Here is a 12,295-nt window from a genome sequence, read left to right on the forward strand (position 1 = left end):
ACAGATTTATTTTATTTTCATTAAATAGGCAGACTCAAAGCAATAGAAGTTAAGCAGGAAAGCATTGCTGATTTTTTTTTTTTTTTTTTGACCTCTAGTACTTTTTTTGCAGGAACCGATTGAAAACTAGAGCTTCAGAAACTACACACTGACAAAGCAGTCATTTTCTGTGCAGGGAAGAAAATACTTCTGTTTTGGAAAGCTGTCGATGTTCTTGTTTCAGCTTTACAAATCAGGATATTGAGTGATCATTATTAGAAGTTGTGGTTTCCTCACTAAGCTTGAATTAAGGGTCAGTCATTTTTCTGGATGTGTGTTAAAAATGAGATCCTTACTCTGAGAAGCAGTTCTCCAACTAAGTGGCAAGGCATAGAATGTTCCTGATGAATATGGAAGACTTCATTCTTAGTTTTCTTGTGCCCTTCATACGTTAATATGATGCAGGTTTGAGTGATCTTCTTTTCTGAGGGAAAATAATAATAATGCAAAAGCACTTTTGGACTAAAGAAACTTTCTTAATGGAAGGCTCGTTAGAACTGAGTCTATTCACAGTAAAAACAGTTGTTTCAGCAATGATACTTCTCTGATGGCAAGTAATCTTCTAACAAAGAGCTCTAATGAGCTGTAATTAGCGTTTAGAAATAAAGGAGAACAAATTGACTTTATTTCCCATTAAACTCCAAAGTGGTGATGTTTGCATCTTTATGAGGAAATAGTAGTATATAACTTCATAACTGGTGAAAAACTGTTTACCAAAACTGGAATTGGGAAACAAAGAAATAACAACCAAGCAGCACACCACAGTTAAGCCAAAGAAATGGGGGATAAAAATCTTATCTATGGTAGAGTAAGTCTGTCTTGTATTTTCTCACTAGTCAGATATTTTGCCCAGCCTTATTGCTGTTGATGGAGAGAATTCAGTTTCTAATAACACTGAAATGATGCTTGTATTCACAAGTGACGTTTTCAGTATGATGCAGTTCTACATGCAGTGCAAATTCAAGGCTTTTTCTCTTGTAGGTCTGATCATATTAACATCATTAAATTACATTTCTGTTCACTGTATTGTCAAATTGACTTATTGGGATCAAGAAATATTGCAGTCAGTAAATATACAGAAAAATATTCTATCTTCTTCTTTGAATGGGACCGTGACCCCCTATATTGTCATGTTTGAGTCAGTTCTAGAACAGTGAATGGATTAATGATTCTTCTTTGGAAAGCACTCTGCTTCAATTATTTCACACAATTGAGCACAACAAAGGCTTTTGGAGAGCATAAAACTACCCTGACCATTTCTAACTGTTTGAAGGGGTTATGAAAAATCTTGGGTTTTTAGACCTCTTTACACTATTTCCACTTGTAGGATTCCTTTCGAAGGAAGAAATATTTTCAGCACTATCACTTGCCTCTTGAAAAAATATTAGGGTTGAAGATGATGTGATTAAAATGCTACAACTTGAACTACAGAATATTCCTGTAGGTGCTAAAAGCTTAAGATCAGAATCTTGTTCCTTAAGGAGGATGGTGATGTTCTATAGCTAAGATATTTTTTGGTAACTCAAGCTTCTGTTGCCACTGAAATTAGTAACTCTCTCTATACAGGGGAAGGACATATCAGAATATAGTATTGAAGATTAAAACACATCATTATGATTTTCCCTGTTTTGAAGTTTTAATAACATAGGATATGTGAAGATTTTTGTCTTTCAAGAGGTTGCCAGTTTGCGTTTGGAGTGCAGAAGTGTTTTACATGTTTCTGTCTTGCCAGCTACTTAACAAAATAGATCTTGCTTTGCACTGTAGAACTTCTAAGCAGTTTTCTAGTTATGTCTTTTAAATATAGAGTGTCTGTGTTTTTTGTGTAGTCAAAACTACACACTAGACCATTAACTTCCCTGAGTTTGGTCAAGAAAGAGTTTCTGTACTGCCTCCTCCATGGTTCCCAGAAAGGGATACGTATGGCCCAGGTATTGGTTCCCAAATCAAACTAATATTCAATGGTGCTTTTGCAATAGTGACCTTACTTGAAAGTTGAATTAAAATAAATAAATCCTTGTCCAAACATTTTGCTCCTTCTGTCTTAGGTGCATCTTGTCAGCTTTGGGCTTCAAGAAGGTCGCAGAGTTTCCTTTTGAATTAGACACCTGACTGGAACGCAGCTAGGTGGATGTAGTTGGATACTTCATTAAAATCTCAATATTCACTTCTTGCTTGTTCCTTTAGCTGTACTTTCAGGAAGGGCCACTTCAGTGTCACTCTTGAAGTGTCACTAAGCTGACAAATGATTTATTTATGCACTTGAACATAAAAATAACCAAACTTGTTTTCTGCCCTTAACTAGAAGATTTGGAGCTGAGAAAAACCTGCATGTTACGGTTGAATATTTCACTGATATTTTCAAGTGGAAACATAAAATGAATTCAAAATGATTTACAGCATTGAAACTGGAAGTTGCTGTGTGTTCTCTGTCCAGTCAGCAGAATTCTCCAGGTGTCTTCTGGGTTCTCATCTCCTGTGCAGGCTCACAATTGATCAACAGCAGCTTCAATTCATTGGCAATAAATGTATAAGGGTTGGGGGGGAGAGGGCAGGGAGTTAAGACTAAAAAAGGCTTTGCTGTACCAACAGAAATGGGAGGCCCATCAACACCTTTCAAATGTAGTCTGGCTCTGTCTGTAAAGAACCGTTTCTGACTGTAGAGAGAAGCTGAAGTGATCTAATTTGATAACTGGGCAAGAATAAAACATGCAAACTCTTTTGTGAATCAGGTGAGAAGTTCTGGAATTCACTGCTCTATGGTTCAGACTTGGGATGTGTGACTTACCTTTGTAGGCAAATTCAGATACTGAAATATAGCTAAGAGTTAGTTGAGCATGTAAATGAGGAAGTTACTTAGTTATATGCACAGAAAGTTGCCACACAGTTGACAGTGAATCACTAGAAGACATAAATATTTTGTTACTTCTGTCTATTTGATGATAAGCTTGAAGGGTGTTACTGTCTGTAAAGAAGTTCTCTTTCCTGAATAATGGCTGTGTTTTAATTAGTATATTTCCTTTAGAAATTCTGCATTACCTAGTCCAGATAAATCTTAAGCAAACAGGTCTTCAGTATTTTTCTCTTTTCTATACTAATAAGTAATTCTTTTGGTACTTAACCAAAAACAAACAAGCAAAAAAAACAAAAACAAAAAAAACGCAACCAAACTAACAGCAAAAAAAAAAAAACAGCTCTAATTAAAGTTCTGAAGTGATTGATTACACCATTCTGAGTGTAATCCAGACAGAGGTTAACTCTGTGGGAGCTACTTAGTTCTGTTAATTAGTCATTGTTCCTTCCAAGCAGTGCAGTGGCTTCTTTAATTTCTGTTGCTGGCAGTCATAAATGTGAATGCTAAAATAAAACTGACTTCATAGGCGTAGACCAGGTGTACTTGTTCAGCAAATTGATCGCCTAAGTACCAGAAACCCGTTCTTTGACTTCTGAAGTAGGAAAGAGCAAATATTTTCTTGGAACTCAACTTGAAGTCAGGATAAGATTATCTTAAAATTTTGTCCTTGTTCTGGAGCAGTTTGGGAAGAGAAGCAAAATCACCTTTCCTTTTGTTTATAATCCCTTTCTATTACACAGTCAAAAAAAAAAAAAAAATCTGAAAATTACAGTGTTCAAATAAAGCATCTTCCTTGCAGGTAATCCTTGTGAAAGACACGGGAAGGGTGGGTTTGTATTTTAGTTTTGGAGTTCGTGGCTAAGCTTTTGCCAGTGGGAGCTGAATCTGCTGCAGCTGTGTTCCTGCATGGTGAAGAACTGTGTCTGCAAATTCCCATCCTGCAGAGATGGGCCTCATGGTTATCTACTCCTAGCTTTCTTATAAAATGCAAATTGAGAGAATCTTTAAATTCAGTTGCAAAATTTCTGCAGACTTTGGCATTTTGACTAAAACACCTGCTGTGAAAGATAAATGTTGTTCAGATAACTTCCTGCGTAGAAGTGAAAGTAAAGGGTGGGGGACAAACAAGCGGGAGAGTCCAAAATAAGACTAAGCAGTGTTGCCTGAAGCACATGTTAATCAAAAGAGATCAAAGGATATGATGTCAGTTTATAGAGAAACAGGTCAGGCAAGCCCAGGTAACTCAGGAAGCAGGATGCTAATTATTCACAAAAAGTCAGGTATACAGTTACCGTGCTATAGTTGAAAGTCAGGAGGTCAAAACTTGCGCAGCAACTCAGCCAACGTGATAGAACAGCTTTGCTCCTTGCGGTGGAGTTTATCCCTGTTAGAAATGGAGGAGAATGAATCAAGTTTGCCGAATGCTTCCCAACAAGGTAAGAGCATGCAAGCTTTGAAATACTTAGCTGGTAAGAAGTTTGGTGCATTGTTAGTCACCGCGTGTAGAAGCTTGTTTCACTTTCAGCTGTTGCAGTGTGTGCTGCACGTCCACACGAGTGGACTTGGTTTTTGCACATGTGTGTATCTGTGGAAAAAGAAGAAAGCCCACATCCCTTGTTTCTGCAGTGCAGTGGTTTCCGAAAACAAAGCACAACAAGCACAGTAAAAACACAAACACTGTGCTAAGTTAAAAGAGCAAGAAAAGGTGCGATAAGATCGTGTGAATGTTGGTGCTCTGTTGTCAGCAAAGGCTGCTTTAAACTCAAGGTGAGCTGTGGATGTTGAGGTTGCTTTCTCATGATAGAGTTAAATTTGCTGCAAGTATTTTGAGGATCAGAAGTGTTTCACACTGTTTTGCACAAACTGAGTGCCTGTTGCACCTGAGCACGGCTTAGCAGATCTGCAAGGAGTGAGGACATTGTTTCCCTTTTTCACTGTTGGCTTATTCTGGGTTGTTTTCTTTTTTCCTCTGTGGGCTGTGCTAAGGTAGCACAAAACATCCATGCTAAATAGTCCTGGTAAGCACTCACAAGAATAGAGCGCTGTCCTAGACTCTTAAATTTTCAGTAGAAGCCTGTACACAACTGTTCATGAATCTTACTTAGTCCTACTTTTGCGACATCAGTGTCAAGGTTCTGCTATGAAAAACAATGTTTCCCCTGTAGTCCTTTTTTCTTCCAAGAGATGGTTTTAATGTCACAGGAAATATTATCTTCCTAAGGAATTATTCCATTATTTTATCTTCTTAACATGCAGTGTTTTATATTCCCCCTGACACTCAACCTGTGTTTTTCTTTTTCTTAATTTACCAATCCCTTCCTCAGCTCTTTCTCATACTTTGCATACCAGCAACAACTGAAGCTTTGGAACTATTTTGAGTTCTGTAAGAATCCTCAAGCTATTTTAAAATTTGCAAATGGTTTTCCAAGTGACTTGCTAGTCGTAGAGAAACTGTGTTACTGCTTTTCCCCTCAAAGTTATTCCTCATACATATGCAAGCATATTCTGCTGGGATTCAAATATGTGTCTATGACCTACGTTACATGGGAATAACTCTGTTAATGCCAGAGCAGGCTTCCTGCATTCAGAGCTTCTGAGAGTGGAAATCCCTTTTTAGTTTTCTCCTGTTTTAACATGCACTGAAGTAAGTTGAAGTGAGTTCAATGTGCATTCAGATTTTAATTCTGGAAAAAGCAACATTCAGTAGTGCACAGATATAAATACTATTTCTGTGCTGTGGTATTGAGAACTTACAGTTTTTCTTTTTTCATTCAGGATCCAACTTGGGGTTCAGTGGTACACTCTTCAGAAATATTTTCAGCCTAATTCTGATCTTAATTTTTTTTGTTGCAAGTGAGAAGCTGTTTCAGTGCTGCAAATAAAATTATATTAGCTAAACTTACATAAGTGAATCAGGCCTTTTGTATTTTATACATGTCTTTTGGGAGCTGTGACTGTGATCCCAACTTAATTTGTACCTTTTCTTCATTAGTGTAAGTGAGCTTAGTCAAATGAAATGATTTGCATTAGTGGGTGGAATGAGGATCATGGCTGCTCAGCAACTTGTTTTTGTGAATAGAAATGTTCTCATTTCTACATACATGTAGAATACATGTACATACACCCCAGTGTAAGGGTTTTTTGTTGTTGTGTTTTTTAGGTTGCCATCAAGGTGATGTACTGTTACTTCTGCATGTGTTTGTTTTTAGTGACTCCAAAATAATTGGTGATTTTGCTCGTGTTTTTTATTAGAAAAAAAAGTGGAAAAATTAACATTACTCAAGATACGTGTCAAAAGCACTGCTAGTGAGATGGCTTGCTTTCCTTTCATGTTATTTATTTTTGTGGAACTTTGGGCTTGTATGAATTACTAAAGGTGCCAGATTGACAGCCCTGGAGGCTGGCTTCACTTATTCATTAGCAAAAGTGATGCAGCCTGGTCAGCAGGTGCACAAACCACCTCACTGCGCTATGCTCATGTGTTTCCATTCTGTTGTGGAAAAAATAAAACAAAAGATTTTTTTAAGGATCCAAGCATTTCAGTCCTGTTCACTCCTTGTCTTTCCCTGCAGCGTTTTCTTTTAAGGCACAACGTAATGGTCTTGTGATGATTAGGTTTGTGCACTAAGGGCTACGCCGGGGCGTTTGTTTGATTTCACCCAACGGGCATCAGATGGTGAGGAAGGCTTGGGGCTTACGTAAGTCAGTAATTCTTGCCATCTGGTCACTCAGTAAATAGAAGGTCACTCCACCATCACAGTGTTCTTGTTTTACACCAAGTGTAGTAAGTTACAAGAGTGACTTAGCGCCTGGTTTGTTTCCATTGCAATCACTTTACTACCTCTGTAAATACTCCAGCCCTTCATCTCCATGGAACTTGCAGTGTGGGTGTGCCTGTTGGCGAGATCAAAGTGAGCCCGGAACAATTGGCCTTTGACTGCTGGCCAGGAATCAATTCCTGTTCCACTGAGCTCCCTGCAAGCCCTTTAAAAATGCACTGCAGCTGACAGTGTTCAGGGTATTTTTGTGTGGGCTTTTTATGATTTTTATTTGAATCAAGATCTGTCCCTTCCTACTAGTTGTTGTTTTCAGTTTTCTGTGAATGAAGTTCTATTTCCAGGAGACTCCAACCATACCAGCCCCACAACGTGCTACTGCTGTAAACGTTAATGTGATGTCATACATGAGTTGTAATTAATTTCACACTCTATTGTGTTGCTGGATGGTCGTATTAGGTTTACTCACCTGCTAAGTGTATGCAGTATACACTTGCTTCCCCTTGAAGCTGAACTAACAATTTGAGGCTGGGGCAGCTTAATGATTCAGATCTTGAGAGGCACTGGGAGTATGCTAGGATGGGAGAAGTCAAATAAGCATTATTATTGTACCATCCTAATTTTTTCGGTGCTCCGTTATGCACTGCTTATTAACATGTCTATTTTAAGAATCATCATTAGTATTTTATAAATCCTTAATAAAAACGTGGTTGAGTATGTTATTGTATTAAACTTCCAGCAAGTTCGGTTTCCTTTTGTGATTAATCTGGACTGAGGATCAGCTCTGAAGCAGGGGTTCCTCGGGGTTTGTTCTTGTGTTCTGATATTGATTGTTTTATTTTAGATCAATACGTATGTAGTCTCATGAAACTTTTACAGACCAAGTCTAAAAGAAGCAACTAGTACTTTTTGCTGAGAAAGGCGATAGGAGCACATCAAGGGCATACATAAAGAGCACGGCATGCTTGCGTGGAGCAGCAGGAATTAGAAAGGGAATGTCTCAAAGTGAATTTGAGAAGTGTTTCTTCTCAGTCTCAAGCTTCTCTTATCAGAAGAACTTTCTGGCCACTAACTCTACTCACTAGGCTATTTCAAGGAACAGCCTCATTCTTCAAGTGTGCTTGAATGGGGCTTTGGATAATGCTAATGAATGCTGTAATCAGTTGCAGTTTTTAAATGGAATTGTGCAGCATCAGATGATAGATGTGAAGGTCCATTGTTTAAAAAATAAGTAATCACACTTCTGCTTTGCGTTTGATTCTGAGGACCTCAGTCCCCTGAGTTCAGTGCCTGTTAGCTGTCTGGACAATTATTAGCAGAACATCACTGGGTCTTTCCTTGGCTCTTTTAGAATGATAATAGTGAAGTTTTCTGTGACAGCGTTTCTTACTTAATTTGACTCTATTCACCAACAAGGTACGGGAACAATGGATAATTTAAAATAATTCATTTTATTGCTGCCTCCTGTAGATTTTTGACTTTCATTTCAGAGTAGGGAGTGTAGAGAGCTAGAGAAGTATGTACTGATCACTGTCCTGGTGCTGTGAAAAATACGAGATTCTGATAGTCCTGTAGAGTCATCAGCAGCAGGATCAGCACAGAGCACTCATTTGACTTCAGCTTTAATCATTCTGGTTTTTTTTTTTTTTCAAAATGCTTTTAACTCTTATCACAGGAATGCTGTTTTTTTCATGTCGATTTTCTGGTTTGCGTTTATAAAGCAGGGTGTGAAATTGTAGTTCTAGAAAAAATATCCTATGTAACACATGCATATTAAAACTGAGAAAACTACTTAAATTGAAGCATGATAATTGTGAATCTCTACCAACGGTGAGAATCTACTGCAGAACTGAGTATCAAACCAAAGGCTTCCAGCTCCCAGTCTGCTTTGTGTTATTCTTATTTGGCTGTTGTATTCTTCTCCAGTTTTTAGAGGTGTGTTGCAGATGACTGCTTCCTAATCTGTATGCCCAGAAATGAAACAAGATAGCAACATCTTGCTGTAATAAATAGTACTGAAATTGAAAATGTATAGCAAATGGATGATGTTTGCAAAGTGTCCAAAAACTTCACTTCTATGTTTGAGCTGCTTTCAACTTTGAAATTCTGCTAGCAGGTAAATAATCTCTAGTCAGCTGTAGGTCCTATCGGGATTTGTTTGCCTCACAGGGGACCCAGAGGAGAGTGGTCTTTTCCCCAGTAAATTGTTGATCAGAATATGTCTCTTAGAAGGTGAACAGAGGTGAGGTAATTATATTTATTTTTGCTGTTCCCATGCTGCTTTTGTCTGAATTGAATGGCACTTATTGGAGAAAAGAACTAAGATTGATGCAGAGGGGGTATCATGTAGTTTCAGCTTCTTCAGACAGAAGGAAACAGGGTTTGTGTAAGCTTGTGTAAGCAATGGTGACACAAGTTTGTAATTGAAAAAGAGCTTTGCATTTGTAGCAGGTCCTAACAAGGTCCATTTCCTTCTCCAAATACTTCAGGTTTTCTGGAAATGGGTGAAAGTTTGGTACCTTTACATAGGGATAGGACACCAGAGTTCTGCTGGAGAAGGTGGTGGTGTAGAAGTCTTTTTGTCTTTTTTTTCTTTGCTTAAAAAACCATACATTCACTGATCTCCTCCACAGAAGAGGTGGTGCAATCTCAAGGTTGTATCCTTAAGTACCAAACGTTTCCAACTTGCTGTTAATTGTTGAAATATGCTTCCTAAAGACAAACAAGATTGTTTTTCTTTATTGAAATATAGTTGTGATCAAGGTACTTAGATTTCTAAGGGTTTTATTGTTTTTTGTCTATTTTTGACTTCATAATTATGATATTCCTAATAAGGAATTAGATTTTTGGAGCTTGCCTGAATGCAATGTAGTGTTGTTACATAGTATACTATGGTTAAGTAATGATGAAGTTCTCCTTGTGAAGTCTACTTTATTATACGATGTCTACTTCTCAGTAATTTTGTGTGTGTTGTTTTTTCTTTTGTTGTTGCTAGGTAGCTTTTCCTGTATGTTTGTTATGAAAGTCAGAGTCAAGCCAACAGGCAAAACATGAGTTGCTTAGGAAGCCTATGCTGCATAGAGGAGCATTGGCACAATAGCCATGCAAGTATGCTCTCCTGTGTATTATGTAGTGAATTCTGGAAAATGTGCAACTGGCTGTTGGATAACTGGGCTAAATCTGCAGACTTGATTTTCTTTCTTCTACTTTTTCTAGTGATTCAGGGTGGCTCTGTGTGCGTCTCCAGATTGTCTTAGTACACGTTATTTATTAGGTATCCTTCTGTGTATGAAGCAGCTCTGCACTGATAGAGTGAAGCTATAATATACATTAATAATTTTTCATCTCCCAGTAATGTGTTTCTGGTCATATAGCCAGGCAGCATATTTGGGGAAGAAGATATGCTGCTTGAATTTTGCCCTCTGAAACTGAGTTGTTAAATTAAGGAGTGCACTGTGAAGGTAGTGTAACAGAATGTCATAGACATAAAGTGTTTTTGTCAGGTCATTTGCACAGGCCTAAAAAAGAGGTAAAGTGCGCTGCTTTGGCTGTGAGTATACTTGGTGGTGTTGCTGCTGTACACAAGTTACTGCAAAATTTCATGAATAGTTAAAATGTATTATGTTTACAAAAGTCAGAGTTGTTACATGGCAGTGTAATTGTACCGTCTCTATCAGATGAACTTGAGGACATTCAGGCAGACTTCAAGTATTTCAGATGTTCTTCTGAAAGCATATTTTTCCAAAAGATTTTTTCAGAGGCCATTTGAATCATGCAGTGTGAATCCAGCTGAAGTTGTGCCTTGGGGGCAAGGGAAGCAACCAGGTTTACTTACCTTTCCATGTCTTAAGATCATCATATCCCAAGCTTAATCTCTGAGCAAGAAATGGCCTAAAGCTGTGCCAGCCTGAGGAAGTGTGAATGTGTCACCACATACAGAACAGAAAACTACCTTCTTCTGTAAAGCAGAGCATACATATCTGTCAGAGGTGCTGTGATTTCATTACTTACTGTGGTATTTTCTAGGTTTCACTATCATTTTTGCCTCCGGGCTATATTTCATCTGGTGCAGAGCCATGTGTACCAAGGCCCTCTCTGAGTGGTGGTGCCACTGCTTTTACCTTTTTCCAGTTATATTTTGGTAATATACTGAAACCCTTTTTAAAATTCAAGAGGCTAAGAAGCCTAACCTAAACTAATTCTGTGTCAGTGGAAACAGAGGTAGAAAGTGGATTTTTTTTTCCTGAATTTTACCATAAATCTGTAGCACTAACAACAGTTTCATAATTGCTAGTTTTGACAGCATCTTTTTCATCAAGTAGTGGTTGTGGAGAAGTTGCATTCTTGCTGTCTGTTTAAGCTCAGATTTTATATGCTTTCATAATACAATGAAGTTCACTGCATTTTTTTTCTTGCTTGCTCTGCAAGGAGGGGCTGAGGAGGACTGAATTTGTTCTTATGCTTCATCAGAACTGTTTACTAACTTAGTTGTATTTTATTTTTGAGGGTACAGTGAAAGTAATGTGCTTGCATGGGTATTGGAGAGTTTAATTTGGCCTGTGTTATGATTAACATTAAGACACAGGAGCAAGGAATAATCCAGTTTAACCTCCAAAGGTGAGTTTTCAGGGTTGAAAATTTGAAAACAAGTAAGCATCTATTTGCTCCTAAACTGAAAGTATTTGACTTGCAATCCTGAGAGTTACAGTAAATCCAAGTCATGGCAAAGTTCATTGTGCAGTGAAATGAATTTTCTTTTCGTAGAGGAGATGCATACTTGCTCTGGATCAGTTGTGCTCTCTTCTTGTTTGCTGTCCTTCCTCTTGTGAAATCTTTTCTTAGTATGGCTTGGGTGGGTAAAAAAGTATAGGTGGACTATTCCGATTATAAATTTAAAGCCATTCTAATTTGCTGGTCAGTGAAATAACAGATACCGTGTTAATCTGGCTGCAGGTGGTTTTCATGACTCAGGTGACTTGCAGTGGTGCCTCTCTTCTAGTGAAGGCTTCATGACAGCTGAGTGGTAAAGGAGAGTATGGTAAATTTTCTTCTAATTCATGGGCTTTCCTCGTGGAAACTGTTGTCTAGCTGTTGATTAACTGTATAAACCCATGTCCTCTACATACCTGAACAGCAACAAAATGTTTATAACTGTTGCTCTGCTGATACAGAGAATGTTTCCTACTTACTGTTTCTACATTGATCAGATTACTGTAAAAACCATAGAAAATACTTTATATTATCCATAAACATAAAAAAAAATATATAAAAAGCTATACTACATAACTTTGACTTAGTCAGTAATTCTAGGCTTAGCCTGAGGGGTTGAAAAGGGAAATTATTTCTGTTACAAATTTTAATTATACCGTAAACTTTGGGAAATGGCTATTGATCTTCAGCATCTGGCACTAGAGATGTTGTCGTCGTCTTTTGGTTATTTAGTTTGTGAGTTGCATTGTCATACAAGATAAAAATAAAAAGCACCAGAGGAGATGATGTACCATATGCAAATGAGAATATTTTGGTTTGTTCGTGTACTAAAAATATTTTATTGCTGAAGATTTTTTTGTTTCTTACTGGATTTTTTTAGCTATCTCTAGAGAAATTTGCATTGAAGATGCAAGAA

General features: G+C 37.7%; 1 protein-coding gene across 2 annotated transcripts in view; it reads left to right on the forward strand.

Annotated features, from left to right (window-relative positions):
- Nucleotides 1-466: 466 nt before the first annotated feature.
- Nucleotides 467-12,295, forward strand: part of NAALADL2 (N-acetylated alpha-linked acidic dipeptidase like 2) — a 292,368-nt gene continuing 280,539 nt past the window's right edge. Inside the window, exon 1 of one of the 2 annotated variants that reach the window (XM_048954430.1) lies at nt 467-4,329. In XM_048954430.1, the coding sequence (XP_048810387.1) occupies nt 4,287-4,329 (43 nt within the window). In that variant the 5' untranslated portion in view covers nt 467-4,286. The remainder of the gene's footprint in view (nt 4,330-12,295) is intronic. The other variant, XM_048954429.1, reaches the window with a different exon arrangement.

The sequence above is a fragment of the Lagopus muta genome, chromosome 9 (assembly GCF_023343835.1).
Source record: "Lagopus muta isolate bLagMut1 chromosome 9, bLagMut1 primary, whole genome shotgun sequence".
Classification (NCBI taxonomy): Eukaryota; Metazoa; Chordata; class Aves; order Galliformes; family Phasianidae; genus Lagopus; species Lagopus muta.